The 13,141-nt window shown below is 41.6% G+C and overlaps 1 protein-coding gene across 2 annotated transcripts in view; it reads right to left on the bottom strand.

Moving 5' to 3' along the window:
- Positions 1 to 2,188: 2,188 nt before the first annotated feature.
- Positions 2,189 to 13,141, bottom strand: part of LOC110499108 (serine/threonine-protein kinase SBK1-like) — a 37,461-nt gene continuing 26,508 nt past the window's right edge. For both annotated transcript variants that reach the window (XM_021576019.2, XM_021576020.2), the window contains exons 3-5: positions 6,998 to 7,236; positions 4,482 to 4,684; positions 2,189 to 4,094 (exon numbers count right to left, since the gene is read on the bottom strand). In XM_021576019.2, the coding sequence (XP_021431694.2) occupies positions 3,261 to 4,094; positions 4,482 to 4,684; positions 6,998 to 7,236 (1,276 nt within the window). In that variant the 3' untranslated portion in view covers positions 2,189 to 3,260. The remainder of the gene's footprint in view (positions 4,095 to 4,481; positions 4,685 to 6,997; positions 7,237 to 13,141) is intronic.

Here is a 13,141-nt window from a genome sequence, read left to right as displayed (position 1 = left end):
AGACAACATTAACACTCGCTGAAGGGGGTGGCTGATAATTGTTCTCGTTTGTGGTGGGATATTCACACTGCCTTGCTCTCATCCCCCTTTTTTGAGGACCGCCAGATAACTTATCTACGGATGTGTTAATTGGTCTTCCAGCAGGAAGTCAGCTTATTAAAGCAGTCTGCACATGCACCAGACCAAAGACTCAGGAAATGAGACCCGCTTTGACCTGACCTTCAGCTAATGTGCAGTCGAAAGGAAACACTTAGAGCTGGACTGGATTTGCATACACATATAGGTGGAGTACAATTAAATGCGGGGAAGAGGGGGAGGGGATAAGCAAAGACATTCAGCCATTTATAGATGTTAATGCACTGGTCATTTTAACATATTGCCAAAAATAATACAAGTTTGTATCAGTTCTGGTACACAAAGTTTGATTTGAACTCAATATTAAACAGTTTATTTGTTTCTGTGTTAAATACATTTGTACATTTACAGAATTCAACTTGCTGGTGGAGACCAGCTAGTAGGATCAGGACATAACTGAGGTAAACAGTAGGCTACAAAACTGAAATGAACATTACACAATGTGATCATAATGCCTACATAACCTATTATAACAGTCTGACAAAAACTTGACACTTATGACAACTGACATAACACTGTTCTGATGTATACGGTTGTGCAATATCGAACAAAACTATAAATATTCACAATTCACACAGCAAAACAGTGTATGCATCTTGACATAAGTAGAGGCTACATATGCAAGTTATGCACGCATTCACCCTATGAGTGATCACAGAAAATCTCCGCCCAGATTGAGGTCAATGAACCACCATTCTCCTCTGACTACGGTCATCCTTAAAGTGTGACATATGACAAGGGCACTGACTTCATGACTAGCAGGTAGGTGTTCTAGAGACGATGGAGGAAGAAGGAAGGTGAATTGAACAGATTTTGACAAACGTAAACAGTACAACAGATGTATGTACATAGTATATGTGATAGAATGAGACTGACATTGCCGACATAGTAGAACAGACATACTGTATACTACACATTATATGTGGAAGGCAATTGCTATGAGAACTCTGGCTAGCAGGGAAGTGTTGTTAATAATACTGGTGTTGTTGCAGAATGACCAGACCCAACAATTATGTTTGATGTTTCGGGAGTGGACAGGAGCTGAGAAACTAACCATAAAAACACTGACTGTCACTATAGCGACAGGGATGATGGGCTGTCATCGGGGAAAGGAAAGAAGGGAAGGGTGGGACACGCACAAAACACACCTGTCTGACATAACAGTAGCAGCAACTTAGCCGATAAATAGAGATGAACGCTTGATAAAGCAGCACACAGTGCGCTTTTTAGATGCTTACATCATTTGTTTTCTTTTTTCGCTATCTGAGACACTCGCAGTGTGGCGGCCTCAATTGATCTTCAGCCCACAGCATGCCAAAGGGGGGAGAGAGAGGTCATCCTACCAGACAACACAGAATGGCTCAGAGACTCAAGTGCAGGAGAAAGACAAGCAGATGGGGAAGAGAGCGAGTGAGTGAGAGATAGATGAAGGTGAAGGACGAAGAGTGGAGGAAGATTGGTTGGCTGGGAGTTTGAGGAGCCTGGAGCGAACATGGGATCTATGATCAATTATATTGGAATTGCTTCGGTAATGTTATACAGGATGCATGTGTGCAGTAAAGCAGTAACTCAGTAAAGTACTTGATTGATTTGAGTTGAGTTGTATTGACAGAGGAAGGGGACTATTTATGGTTAAGATGGGCTAAGGTCACAGTGTTCAGAATGTGCTCAGGGAGAGACATCACACGTGTTAAACAGTACTATTCCAATAGGCCCTGGTCCGATCCCAACCATACTCTAAAGGCTGCCACTGTCCACCCCATTTTTGGCACCACTATAGAGCATTATAATTTTATAATGTTCATATACTGTACATGTCATATTATTTTTGCTACATTCAGTGCGTTGATCCCAGTAACCTCTCCCAGTAGTAAACAATATTAATAGAGCTACATGGTTGAACTACCTGACAATAATACAGTGTGGCGCTTAACATAGTAAATATCTATAATGCACTTTTTTTTATTCTCCCCCTTTACAAAGAGATTGTGTTTTAGTTGTTCAAACCCCCACCCCCCAACCCCCCCCCCCCCCCCCCCCCCCCCCACACACACACACACACACAGCAAATATAAAATAAACACTCCCTCTATTCTATAACAGTTTCCAAGCATTTGAATGTCAACAGAAGCAATTATATATTTTCTAATTTCTTTTCACATTGGAAGATGCCTGTATGAACTATTTAGGCACTATTACAGAATGAAATGTGTCCTTTTAAACATTGGTCTACTACAGGAAATCACCTGTAACCCTCAACAGGAAGTTACTCTGAGACAGGAAGTAACCGCTGAGATGTCCTGAGATGTCTGACAGCAGGGTCCTGTCTCAGTTCAGACAGTCTAGATGAGCAATGTCCCATTGTCATAGTAACTGCTACATTGGAGAGGCACCTTCATATATTTTCTCCTTTTGAAAAACAATCATTCTCCCCTATGTCCATAGCCATTTTCACATTTTGGAAATGGCCGGAACTGCCATGGAATCCCATTCGTTCAGCGATATGTCAGTCAGACAGAAGATCAGTTTGACCTATTGGATCACTGGCCCTCTGATCAGCTAGTTTTCTAAAGCATGTCACTAGATCAGCTAAGGTTTGGGCCTCCCCAGGTCAAAGGTATTTATATATATAGAGAGAGAAGCAGAAGAAGAAATATAAAAATAAGAGAAATTAGGGAGAAGGGAGGCAGAATGGAAATGTGTCGTCAGGGAGCATTGAATGTTTCTACTGAACCCAATGTTTAGAAATGGCTAGAACTGTTTCTATTAGCATCATTAGCCATGTTAATGTGTGTACCAAGAAGCAAAATAGCTGAACAGTGGAACGAGCTGCTGTGAAAAAAACAACGTCAGTCAGTGGACTCTTGAATGTCGCTTCTCCAACTCAGAAAACAGTCTAAGGACACAAATCAAAATAACAAACGCATGCGCTAGTGAAGACTTGTCCAAGAGTGTACTGCCGTAAGTGCTGATACCAATCTGTGTCACAGTCAAGAATTCGATATTGGGCTTCTTCTCAGCAGCGTCAACCTTCAACTCCAGTCAAAATGGCCGTTACAAGTACCTTGCACAGGTTCATATCGTCATGGCAACGCCCACAGATACCGCTGCTCATCCAGTCTCTGTCAGACACAGATCTCTATGGCAGTAGCCATCACCTTGGTCTTCTCTCGACCCAGAGAAGAGTGGTGCTGGCCAGGAGACTCCTCCTGAGGGGACTGGGGGTCAGAGAGGACGCTCCTCTTCAGGGGCGCTGGGCGCAAGAGTGAGGTCGTTCCTGGGGGAGTGGAGGGCTCTGGGTGTCTGTGGGAGCGCAATGAGGAGGAGGACAAAGAGGAGGTAGAGGTGCAGCCTGCAGGGCATAAACCAGATGAACTGGACCTCTCGCTTCGCTTGGCTCGGCAGGAGGCACGGCGTCGGAATTCGCTAACCAGCTCGTACTTGACAAAGCAGAAGACGTCCTTCACGCCGCATCGCTTCTCAGGTTCGGCAGCTAGCAGCCGCTGGAACATGCGCAGGGCGTCGTCAGTGAAGCGGCGCCACTGGGATGGGTAGGCCGCCGTGGGACACCCCGCACGATGCCAGCGCCGGAACTCCTCATAGAATGCGTCAGTAGGCAGCGCTGCCTCCCAGGGGAAGTTACCGGTCAGCATGCAGAAGACAAGCACTCCGAACGCCCAGATGTCCAGACTGGTGGTTACCAGGAAGCCTTCGGCACGACTGGCGCGGCACACCTCCGGCGCCGTGTACGGGATGGTGCCACTCACGCGCTTCACCCGGCAGCCCACTCTCCGCGTCATGCCGAAGTCAGCCAACTTGACGCGTCGGCACTCGCGGTCGAAGAGGAGCACGTTTTCGGGCTTGACGTCACGGTGAACCAGGTTCTTGCTGTGCATGAAGTCCAGAGCCAGACCCAGCTGCTGCATACAGCGCTTCACCATCTCCTCCGGAAGACCCACCTACAGGGAGGAGAGGAGGAAGAAGTGAAGAAAGAGAAAAGGGTGTTAGTTTTAGATTTTTCAGTAGGGGAGGAAAATGAAGTACAATAAATGAAATGAGAAAGAAATAGAAGAGTTGTAGAGGGACTAAAGTGGGACAAAGAGGCTCTTGTTAAGCATTATATTGCACTCATCTTTAACAACCTAGAATAAGAACATTTGCGTCTGGGTACCAGTCCCTCCACTGAAATTAAACGAGAGCTCTACAGTACACTAAATACGTATGCAGCTCAAGTCTGAGCAAGGACAAGGCTCCAATCCCAGAAGCACAGGGCTTTGAAACATTGTGCTTGATTGGCTAGGGTATGGGTGTGGAGATAAGTACAATCCAGTACCAGTACCCAGTACCTGGGGAGGAATGATGTCGAACAGGTCTCCAGCGGGGGCATACTCCTGTCCAAAGACGTAGCTATCCTCGGTCTCGAAGAGTACGTCCAGGACTTTGATGATAAATGGGCTGCAGCTCAGTGTTCCTGTCAGGCTGTACTCCCTCAGGAAGCTCTTCAGCTTCGTCTTGCTCTTGGTCACAAACTTCAGAGCCATTTTGGTGCCTGATATGTACACACAGTGATGGACAGAATTAATGAATTAATAATTCAATGTCCAATAGGGAAATTTGTTTGGCAACATTTCAGAAGATAGACAGGCAGACAGGCAGACACATGCACGCACACAGAAGCAAGCACACGCTCACACACACGCCTGAGTTAATAACATTACAACTCACATACTGTATCAACATTCTGTATAGCAAGATTATTAAAGTTTTTTTTAATATTCGTTTTTATTGCTATTAGTGTTGGGATTTGTATTTGGAATTCAGTTTAGTTTCAATTTGTTTTTAGACCTGTTTCAGTTGTATAAAGTAATTATTATTTCAATGTTATATTATTACATTACAGTTTTAGTGTTTGAGACAGAAAGTATGCGTGGGCCCGGCTAGGAGCCATTTGTGTTGTATAGTTTTTGTGTGTGTGTTTTTTCCAGGGGGCAGCAATACATAAGGTGATAGATCAGGTACTAGGTTGGGTTAGGTTTAAAGGAGCCATCAGCAGTTGCTTCATACATTTTTACTTAAATTAATGATTGATTCTTGAATAAAATAACTTATGAGCCTCATGAGCTTTGTTAAACTGTTATTCCCCATCAGAAGCCAAAATATAAACTTGTTTTACTTCAATGTTTATAAACAAAGTAAATGTAAACAAACACTGTAAAGCATTAAAGCATGGTTAAAACTATAATTTTGATATCATGGATGGTCAGTTCTTGTTTTCATAGCGCCGTCTATGAATTTGAAAGGGGTTACATTTCTCCAGAGCCATCCCTCAGCTTGTGGAGGGGAAAATGCTTTGTTAATTTTCTACTGCTGGTTGGCTCTTTAAATGATAAAATAAATATCGATGTGACTAGGATTTAAAAGGAAGTGCTGAAACTGGTACAAAAAAAATATTGTGGAAGGAAACTCTCTCTCACCCATATTTACACCAATCCAATGCTTTTTCACCTCAGTAGGACATATAAGAAGAATCAAGTGAGTGTGATGTCATCTCGGATATCCCAGACCTTGAAGTATTATAACCGGTCTTTCTAGAGAGACTAATGGTGATACAAACTAGACCTATTTGAAACATTGGCATCTCCTGGCAGCATTTACCTGTCAGATTCAGTAGCTTGAAAACCCCATAAGTTTTTTTTCCCCAAAGCTTAGAAGAAAAACTAACATTTTATTTTAGTTTGTTTTGGAGACAAAGATAATAGTTTCAGTATAGTTTCCGTTTTTCAAACTGGTTTGTTAATTATTTTATTTCAGTTTACTAAATATTTTTTTCATGATTACTTTTAGTTTCAGTTTATTATTATAACCTTGTTGTACAGTATCAGATAAATATTTTAGGCAAGGCAATATGAACTTAACTGACATGTATTAAGTCAATTGAACTAAATATGACTGTTGTATCTGATTCTGTGTATCTGATACGATTTGAATCTTTTATTTTTCCTGCATTCTGAATAGCCAAAAAGCACATGGAATCGGATATTTCAAGCCACATTTCAAACCACCTTCATAGGTTTCTGGCCATGTGACTGAATGGTCAAATCTGATTTATTTGCCCTCAAGTGGTTTTTCGACTCTTATTTCGCATATCTTGACGTTTGCTAGCTACTCTGTTGGCAGTTTGACAAGAACATGTGGTAGATAACTGACTTGTTAATTGTTTAAAAAAAAAAAATACTGAATGTGCTAGAAAGCTAAACAGCTACTTAGCAGCCTTGGTGACTGTTGTGTCTAGCCAAAAATGACTTGTTTTGAAAGTTGGATCACCATCCTTTGAGGCTTTGAAAGTGTTCTTACCCTATGATTTTGAACATTCAAAGCAACTGGGACACGTCCATTGAGGCATTGTCACCTTGGCTTGCTACATAACTTCTGAGTGAAAGGAAGCATGAGCACCACCACCAATCAGCCTACACCACTGCACACATACCCGTCATTACTATGACAGCTATGGTAGCCTTCTCAGCAAATGACTGTGGTCTGAACACACACAAATCTGATTTGGTCCCTTGTAACTTGCTGTTTGGACAATCAGTAGTCCAAAATGGATTTGAAAAACAAAACTAATTTGAGCATTAAGGCCTTCACTTTTATCCAGTCTAATGCCCTCTTCAGCTTAATGGCATGTAACCTTGTAATTAACTTTCATCCTGAAGAGCCCTTTCACCCTGACATCTTACACTATGGTGACCTTTGACCTCACAATAACCTGTCACTGTAGTGCCCTTTTTCATTGACTGTTGACTCTATGGAAACTTTTGCCGCCAACAATGTCCCTTCACCACAGCCATGCCCTCTGACTCACCCTGTGTGCGGTGTGCCACAAGGTCCACCTTGCCATAGGTGCCCTTGCCCAGCTCGCGGATGTGCTCGTAGTGTTTTGCCACGTCTGCACCCGGCAGGGAGGTAATGGCCAGGGCCTGCATGTCCTCCACAGGCACTCCTCCACCACCGCAGTAGCCCACCTTGGAGTTGGGAGAGCCTCCACCACCCACCCGGCCCGGCCCCAACAGAGACAGGCTCACCTTGACGCTGTGGGGCAAACTAGGGACAGAACAGAACACAGACAGACAACATAAATTAATGTGTCTGAGACAAGAAAAACTGTGTTACGCTAAATACAGCAGGCTTATTGGCGATAACACACATAAATGTGACAACTTGACCTTGAATGTCATTCAGTGTGTGTGGCCCAACGCTCTAAACACTAGGCTACCTGCAGTAATAAAGTCTCTGTATCAGCCTGAGAGAGAAATGGCCGGTTCTTGGCAATGTTCCTCAGGTGGTAAAAATATATTTTGGTCACATTCCTAATTATGTGATTTGAAATTTTGTTCAGAATCTAAAATAACACCTAGGGTTTTTTACCTGGTGTTTTATCTTTATTGCCTGTGAATTAAAATATGCGCCTTGATTCTCTCTCGGTGCTTTGGCTCCAACAATAAGTACCTCAGTCTTGTCTTGATTTAGCTGGAGGAAGTTGTGAGCCATCAAAGTATTTAAATCACTAGTACAGTCTAATAATTTATCAGTGGAGCTAAAATCCTCTGGTGACACAGAAATGTAAAGTTGTGTATCGTCTGCGTAGCAGTGAAAATCAATGCTGTGCTTTCTGATAATGCTGCCAAGAGGTAACATATGTAAAAACTGAACAGTACCGGACCCAAAATCATACCTTGTGAAACGCCACGTGTGTCATGTATTTTCTCTGAGTTATGGTCACCAAGGATGACAGAAAACTCTTGACTGGTTAAATAGGTCCTAAACCAATTTAGAACAGGACCGGAGAGGCCAACCCAACTCTCCAGTCAGTCCAAAAGGACATCATGGTCAACAGTGTTGACTGCAGTGTTGACTTAAATCTGAGAGTACAAGGACAAAGAGCTGTTTGGTATCTGTGTTGGCTTTTAGATAATTTACCACGGTCTCTGTGCTGGGCACGAAAACCAGATTGGAATTTTTTTTTTTTGCTTAAGAATGTAAGGTTGGAGATTGTTCAGCTTTTAGCAATTTTCGGCCAATCTCGATTACTTTTCTTCAGAAGGGGTTCACCATTGCAGTTTAGTGCAGTGGCGAAAGTGCCTGTAAACAGGGATTGATTTTAACAACAGATTGCACTTCGTCAGATATGCAATTAAAAAAAGTTTTGAAGAGAGTGTTGGGGATAGGTTCGAGAAGGCAGGTAGAAGGCTTAAATTGTGATATTATTTTCCTGAGCATATCTGTGCCAACCAGGGAAAATAAATCCATAGTGCCTTTGCGTAGTAGGCTAGGGCACAAACTTCTCATCAGTTCTTGCTATTTAATGTTTTATTTCTTATTTCTTACTATTATTATTTTTATTGGTGCTCAACTGTTATGAAAGTTCGATTGTTAATTTTGTTTTGTATTTAAACGCCACTTTAAATGTGAGAAACATCCAATCAACTTTGCGCTCAGTAATGAGGTAATTCACGAGGAAGGTTTTACTTGTGATGACTTGTGATTGCTCTAACATTTAAAAGTGCCAAACGAGGGTGGTCTATGGTGATAGGTGGGATGGGCTGAGAGTGGCTGAGGGGTGGGTGTTAGGGAAGATTCAGAATTTGTTGGTAACATATGTTAGATGTTTTATATTTATCAAATGGGTGTAAGTTAATTCTCATCAGAATGGTATTTTTGTGTAATTCTGTGGTGAGGTTGCAGTTATCTGTTCTATGTCAAAACTAAGTTGCCTGGGCCGCTGAGAGGGGAGAGGTCAAAGTGTCATCATGTGTAAACATATATTTTACTCCCTACCTTTTCTAGTGGGGAAAGAAGGGTTGCATTGTTGTTTCTATCTTAAACTATAGCCTCACCCTCCTCTCCGTGAGTTTGTCCAGGAGTTTGTATTTAGAGTGGGTTGTATATAAATGACAATTTGATATATGCCTGTTGATATGGAGGATTTGGTTTATGGTTTCACGGGTTTGGGAAAGGAGACAAAGCTGAACGATGAGTTATGTCTATGCTGTCTGACTATGTGTGTCTTTGCTATTAAAGGAACTCAGTTGTATTGTAAGGGGGCTCTCAGAGAATTCATGGTTAGACACTGAATCGATCTGAGAGTCACAGGGTTGTGATAGAGCTCATATAATTAAAGATGGACTTTGATAACTAACTCTGACTTGTGTGTGTGGTTTGCTCCCATGATTTGGTAAATAGAGGAAATTTCCACGACATTGGATAAAAGCTTCCAGTACATATCTATGTCCATACAATTGATAGCGTAGCAGGAGTGAAGGGATTACTTGAGATGTGCCCAGTAAACATATTTGACTTGTTGCAGCTCTGGGCTATCTTTTAGAAAGTTGGATGCTGACTCAATTTCCTGAACCCTGAAAAAATTGTTAAGACTTTTCAATAGCATAGACTGACCATTAGAAGACAGAGGCAGGGCTCATCACCATCCCAAAGTGAAGTTTCAACCGTTCCAAATTGAAGATGAACAATCCCAAATTAAAATACTTTGTTTCTTTTTATGTTTTGATATGCCAAAATGGGTCTACTCTAGAATCTGTCATTCACAGTGATTTAGAAGGCTAATAACAGTACGACTGAAATAGATATACAGTTGAAGTCAGAAGTTTACATACACCTCAGCCAAATACATTTAAATTCAGCTTTTCACATTTCCCACATTTAATCCTAGTAAAAAAATCCCTGTTTTAGGTCAGTTAGGATCTTTATTTTAAGAATGTGAAATGTCAGAATAATATTAGTTTTGTGAAGTTTGGCCCATTCCTCCTGACAGAGCTGTTGTAACGGAGTCAGGTTTGTAGGCCTCCTTGCTCGCACACGTTTTTCAGTTCTGTCCACAAATTCTCTATAGGATTGAGGTCAGGGCTTTGTGATGGCCACTACATTACCTTGACTTTGTTGTCCTTACGCTATTTTGCCACAACGTTGGAAGTATGCTTGGAGTCATTGTCCATTTGGAAGACCCATTTGCGACCAAGCTTTAACTTCTTGTGTTGCTTCAATATATCCACGTAATTTTCCTTTCTCATAAAGCCATCTATTTTGTGAAGTGCACCAGTCCCTCCTGCTGCAAAGCACCCCCACAACATGATGCTCCTACCTCCGTGCTTCACGGTTGGGATGGTGTCCTTCTGCTTGCAAGCCTCACTCTTTTTCCTCCAAACATAACGATGGTCATTATGGCCAAACAGTTATGTATTATATAATGGCCAAACAGATCAGAGGACATTTCTCCAAAAAGTACCGTCTTTGACCCCATGACCCCATGACCCCATGTGCAATATTCACTGACAAAATAAAATAAACACTTGAGTAAATGAGGGATAAAAAAGTACATCAAAAGTAGGTGCTTCCACTAGAGGTCGACCAATTAATCGGAATTGGCCGATTTAATTGGGGCCGATTTCAAGTTATCATAACAAATCAGTAATCGGCATTATGGCCGATTACAATGCAATCCACGAGGAGACTGCATGGCAGGCTGACCACCTGTTACGTGAGTGCAGGCAGCAAGGAGCCATGGTAAGTAATGCTAGCTAGCATTAAACTTACCTTATAAAAAACAATCAATCTTAACATAATCACTAGTTAATTACACATTGTTGATGATCTTACCAATTTAATTAACTAGGTTGTCCTGGGTTGCATATAATCAATGCAGTGCCTGACATTGTGTCACTTCTCTTGCTTTCAGTGTAAGCAGAGTCAGGGTATATGCAGCAGTTTGGGCCGCCTGGCTCGTTGCGAACTGTGTGAAGACCATTTCTTCCTAACAAAGACCGTAATTCATTTGCCACAATTTAACATAATTATGACATGACATTGAAGGTTGGGCAATGTAACTGCAATATTTAGACTTAGGGATGCTACACATTCTATAAAATATGGAAGAGTTCCGTATTTCAATTAAAGAATAAAGGTTTTATTTTCGAAATTGTAGTTTCCGGATTTGACCATATTAATGGGGCGGCAGGGTAGCCTAGTGGTTAGAGCGTTGGACTAGTAACCGAAAGGTTGCAAGTTCATATCCCCGAGCTGACAAGGTACAAATCTGTCCTTCTGCCCCTGAACAGGCCCACTGTTCCTAGGCTGTCATTGAACATAAATTTGTTCTTAACTGACTTGCCTAGTTAAATAAAAAATGACCTAAGGCTTGTATTTCTGTGTGCTTATTTTAATTAAGTCTATGATTTGATAGAGCAGTCTGACTGAGCGGTGGCAGGCTTGTAAGCATTCATTCAAACAGCACTTTCCTGCGTTTGCCAGCAGCTCTTCGCAATGCACAGCGCTGTTTGACTTCAAGCCGAGATTAGGCTGGCAATACTATATAGTGCCTATAAGAACATCCAATAGTCAAAGGTCTATGAAATACAAGTGGAAATATAGTAACTAATATAATAACTACAACCTAAAACTTTTTAACTGGGAATATTGAAGACTCACTTTAAACTTTAAAAGGAACCACCAGCTTTCATATGTTCTCATGTTCTGAGGAAGGAACTCAAATGAACACTTATGGGAGATTCTGGAGTGATGTTTGAGACAGTTTTCCACCACCATTAACAAAACACCAAATTCTGAAATTTCTTGTGGAAGAATGGTGTCACATCCCTCCAATAGAGTTCCAGACACTTGTAGAATCTATACCAAGGCACATTGATGCTGTTCTGATGGCTCGTGGTCACCCAGGGCCCTATTTTGTCAGTTACCTGTATGTAAATAATTATTCCCCGTACACATCGTGATGCATTTCCTTACACCATACTGTATGTAATCTTTAAGCCTCTCTGGACAGAGACCAAAGGGAGAGTTCCACAACCCAAGACAAGATGGAGGAGAGTCTCTCGTTTATCACATTTACTTAGGGAAAATACAACCTTTTCATTCACGACAGGAGAAACATATTGTTTCAGTTGATAGTAAAACATGTTTAGTTTAGTGACTTGTTCCACAACTTGTTTCTCTAACTTTCTAGCAATTCAAGCTAGCTTACAGAGCAGCTAGCTAGCTAAAATCTAAGCTAGGTTGAAGATAATTTAGCTAGCGACCTCCACCTATTAATAATCATCCAAAACAAATGTCATTACCATCACATTAAACTAAAACAGCAGCAACAGTAACATAATTGGCTTAATTAAGGATCAGACCTTTTTTTCAATTTTGCCTAAAATGACAGCATGTAGCTCAGGACCTGAAGCAAGGATATGCATATTATTGATACCATTTGAAAGGAAACACTTTGAAGTTTGTGGAAATGTGAAATTAATGTAGGAGAATATAACACATTAGATCTGCTAGAACATAATCAAAAAACAATGCATTTTCTATTTATTATTTTGTTCATCATCTTTGAAATGCTTAGAGAAAGGCAATACTTTCAGAAAGGAGTCCAGGTGTAATTCTAGTTTGAGAAATAGACGCCTCACTAGTCCTCAACTGGCAGCTTCATGAAAGTACCCGCAAAACACCAGTCTCAACGTCAACAGTGAAGAGGCGACTCCGGGATGCTGGCCTTCTAGGCAGAGTTGCAAAGAAAAAGCCATCTCTCAGACTGGCCTATAAAAATAAAAGATTAAGATGGGCAAAAGAATACAGACACTGGACAGAGGAACTCTGCCTAGAAGGCCAGCATCCTGGAGTCTAATAACTTTTCTTTAATGAGTTGGACGGGAAAGATATACTCCAAACACCCGAACAGGCCCTCATCCCTATCATTCGCTGGAGAAGGAAACTGAGATTTTGCGGAAAGAGATCAGGGTGCCTTGTGAGGATCAGGCGACGAGTGGCTAATCTGCCTTTGTACTCCGTACTGCTAGCTAACGTTCAATCACTGGAAAATTAATTGGACAAATGAAAAGGACATATATCCTACCAACGGGACATTAAAAATGGTAATATTTTATGTTTCACCGTGTCGTGGCTGAACGACGACATTATTAACATACAGCTG

The sequence above is a fragment of the Oncorhynchus mykiss genome, chromosome 20, assembly GCF_013265735.2.
Source record: "Oncorhynchus mykiss isolate Arlee chromosome 20, USDA_OmykA_1.1, whole genome shotgun sequence".
Classification (NCBI taxonomy): domain Eukaryota; kingdom Metazoa; phylum Chordata; class Actinopteri; order Salmoniformes; family Salmonidae; genus Oncorhynchus; species Oncorhynchus mykiss.
This window is presented reverse-complemented; position numbering and strand designations above follow the sequence as displayed.